The 2831-nt window shown below is 32.9% G+C and overlaps 1 protein-coding gene across 2 annotated transcripts; it reads right to left on the bottom strand.

Moving 5' to 3' along the window:
* Positions 1-231: 231 nt before the first annotated feature.
* Positions 232-2290, bottom strand: LOC108347138 (protein DMR6-LIKE OXYGENASE 2). Of its 2 annotated transcripts, none has more exons than XM_017586283.2 (4): positions 2002-2290; positions 1668-1915; positions 1229-1550; positions 232-719 (listed from the first exon to the last, which is right to left on the bottom strand). In XM_017586283.2, the coding sequence occupies exons 1-4, from the start codon at positions 2233-2235 to the stop codon at positions 477-479; spliced, it is 1047 nt and encodes a 348-aa protein (XP_017441772.1). In that variant the 5' UTR covers positions 2236-2290; the 3' UTR covers positions 232-476. The 2 variants fall into 2 exon arrangements, with proteins under 2 accessions (XP_017441772.1, XP_017441773.1); XM_017586284.2 differs by having other exon boundaries at positions 602-773.
* Between the last annotated feature and the right edge of the window lie 541 nt (positions 2291-2831).

The following is a 2831-nucleotide window of genomic DNA, read 5'->3' as shown; positions in this document are numbered from 1 at the left end:
ATTTAATGGCCCTGACATTACGAATTTATTTATTTTTAAATATTCATCAACTTTCAAGATTTATTCACATAAAAAAAGACTAACATATACTTTTTAAACATATACGAATGACAGATAACCAATATGTGTACATTCCGTTGTAGTAATCGTTAGGTCACGTCACCTGTATCATGCGCAAACGCAATACTTTTCCAATTTGTACATAATATTTTTAAAAATATTAGATTTCTAAACCAAAACAAGAATAAGTGATCTTTTATTTATTTTTCCCAAGAAAAATACAAACTAAAAATTATTATGTGCACTAATAATCAATAAGTGCACATCATAAGAGGACTTTTTTACTTATATATGTGCAAAGTCTACCTAAAAATTCCAAAATGTTCAAAAGTTTAATCCAAATTAAAAGCTGAATGGTGTCTAATTCAAAAGCAGATACGTTCGGTCAGCAAGAAAGATTCAAGAAGTCTCTATTTTCAAGCTTTGAACATGTCGACGCAGGTTTCCTTTGAAAGTCCTCTGTTCCAGAACTTGTCATAGTATTCTCTGTATGTGAAGTCTTTGTACTGTGCAGGATGATCGCTGTCCACGAGTTGAGGTGCTGGTTTTATGGTTGCATCTGGCGAAGGACAGTAGAACGTGGGAATGGACATTCTTTCCTTCTCACAATTCACCAATGCTCTATGCAACACACTCTTGTACCTGTCGTTGCTTATCACCTTTTCCAAAATGCATCAACATGTATGTATTTATAATCGAACAAGAGTCTCTTTCTATAGAAACATGCCAAAATTTCATTACTCTTGCCACATTAATTTGATTTATCTTTTGATTGTATTTCTACAAATTGATTTTATAAAATTAAGATAAATTTGAAAATTTCATTGAAAAAATTCACTATCAATAAAATTTGAGTTTCAACTCCACAAAACCAATTTATATAATAAAATTTACAAACACTTATGTATTATAAATTCATCTTATCTTTAATTGATATAAGACTTTAAAACTTTTAAAATAACTAAACATTAATAGACAGGTGATACAGTATGTTAATACAAATCTTGTCTAGAAATAACTTTATACTATATCCAAAACTTTAAATTAATAAATCAATCAATCTTTATCTTTTCATTATATTTTACTTTCTCATTTTTTTAATTCTAACATTTGTCATATTTAATGGATATGGATCTTCTATTTTAAATAGGATTAAGGTATGCTCTACCTGAATTTGGTCACCGATATTGACTATGAAGGTGTTGGGAACAGGATTGACGGATAACCAGTTGCCTTGATGGAGGACTTGCAAGCCAGGCACCTCATTCTGGAGCAGAATAGTGATAGCATTTGGATCAGCATGAGGTGGCAACCCATACGTTAACTCTGGCTCAGGACATGGAGGGTAGTAATTCACAGCCATGTGCTGCCCATGTTTCCCTAATGCTTTTTCTACGTAATCTCTCTCCAACCCCAAACTCTCTGATATTCCCTCAAGCAACTTCAACGATAAACCCCTCATTTTTCTACTGTACTCAGCAACATCTTCCCTGAAACAACACCCTTCTCAGGTTAAGAAAATAATCACAATTCTTTAATACTTTTTCACCTAATTTTACAGATTAAGTCCACATCAATCATGATCAAATCAGGGAAGTTTGATAGACCTGAAAGATGGAGGGTTGGAAGGCCATTCCAGGATGTAATCCTCAAGGGGGTGGCAGTGAAGTCTCAAGAAATCTCTCCAGTTGGAAACTTTCTCAGTCTTGATATTGAAACTGGTGGAAAGCCTTGTTGTCTTGGAAGGGTCATCGGAGTAATTCTTCAGCCTCTCACTCTCCGGCAAAGCAAAGAACTCCTTCGACACATTCACCATCTTCCTTACCACCTCCTCCGGAATCCCATGATTCACAATCTTCAAAACAATTAATTAATCAAAGATCAACCAACAAACTATAATTAATAACAACAATAGTATTTATAAGATGTAGTTTGGAATACTTGAAAGAAGCCATAGTGTTGGCAAGCATGTGCAATGTGTTGGACGATTCTGGAACGACTGGGACCGTCAAAGTCGTGAAGGTCGATGATGGGAATGGAAGGCGAGGAAGAGTGAAGTTGGTGAAGGTTTGGACGGTCGGCGAGCGGTCTGATGAAGTTGGAGGGAACACGATCGATGGTGGATACTAGGTCGGTTAAGAGTGGCTTAGTGGCTATGGTGGTGGTGGTGGCCATTGCTATGCTATGTTAGGTTTGGCTCTGTTGCTTTGGACATGACAACTGATTGTGTTCGCACCTGAATTTATAATGTGCATTGGGCTAATCAATCTTTCTTCGTGCCAACGTCTTCTGCATGACTCATCCCTAAAACCTTTTATGACGTCACAAACTTTTTTATTTTTTATTTTTATGTATTGAACATAATGTGGGAGGTCGCACCTGTTATTACATTTAATATTTATTTATTAAGATGGTTACCTCAAATATATTATATTTATTGAAATATTTATTGTTTATTAAATATATTGTATCACTAATTATTAAATTATTTAACAATGTTCAGTTTTATTATTAAAATATATATTTATTGACAATGAAAGAAATATAAAAATAATATAATATATATAAATAAACGTAAATTTCATTCTATAATTTAATTTTTAAAAAAAATAAAATCTACTTCTACATAAAGTTAGTAATGATTTTGGTTGAGTTGGTTCACAAATTAGTTGTTCTTCTTTATTATATTCTTTTTTTGTTATTAATTCTCTTTGAAAATGTAATTCATTTCGATAGATTGTTGATATATAAAAGATGTTTCAACACTTAAG

This window comes from Vigna angularis, chromosome 9 (genome assembly GCF_016808095.1).
Source record: "Vigna angularis cultivar LongXiaoDou No.4 chromosome 9, ASM1680809v1, whole genome shotgun sequence".
Classification (NCBI taxonomy): Eukaryota; Viridiplantae; Streptophyta; class Magnoliopsida; order Fabales; family Fabaceae; genus Vigna; species Vigna angularis.
This window is presented reverse-complemented; position numbering and strand designations above follow the sequence as displayed.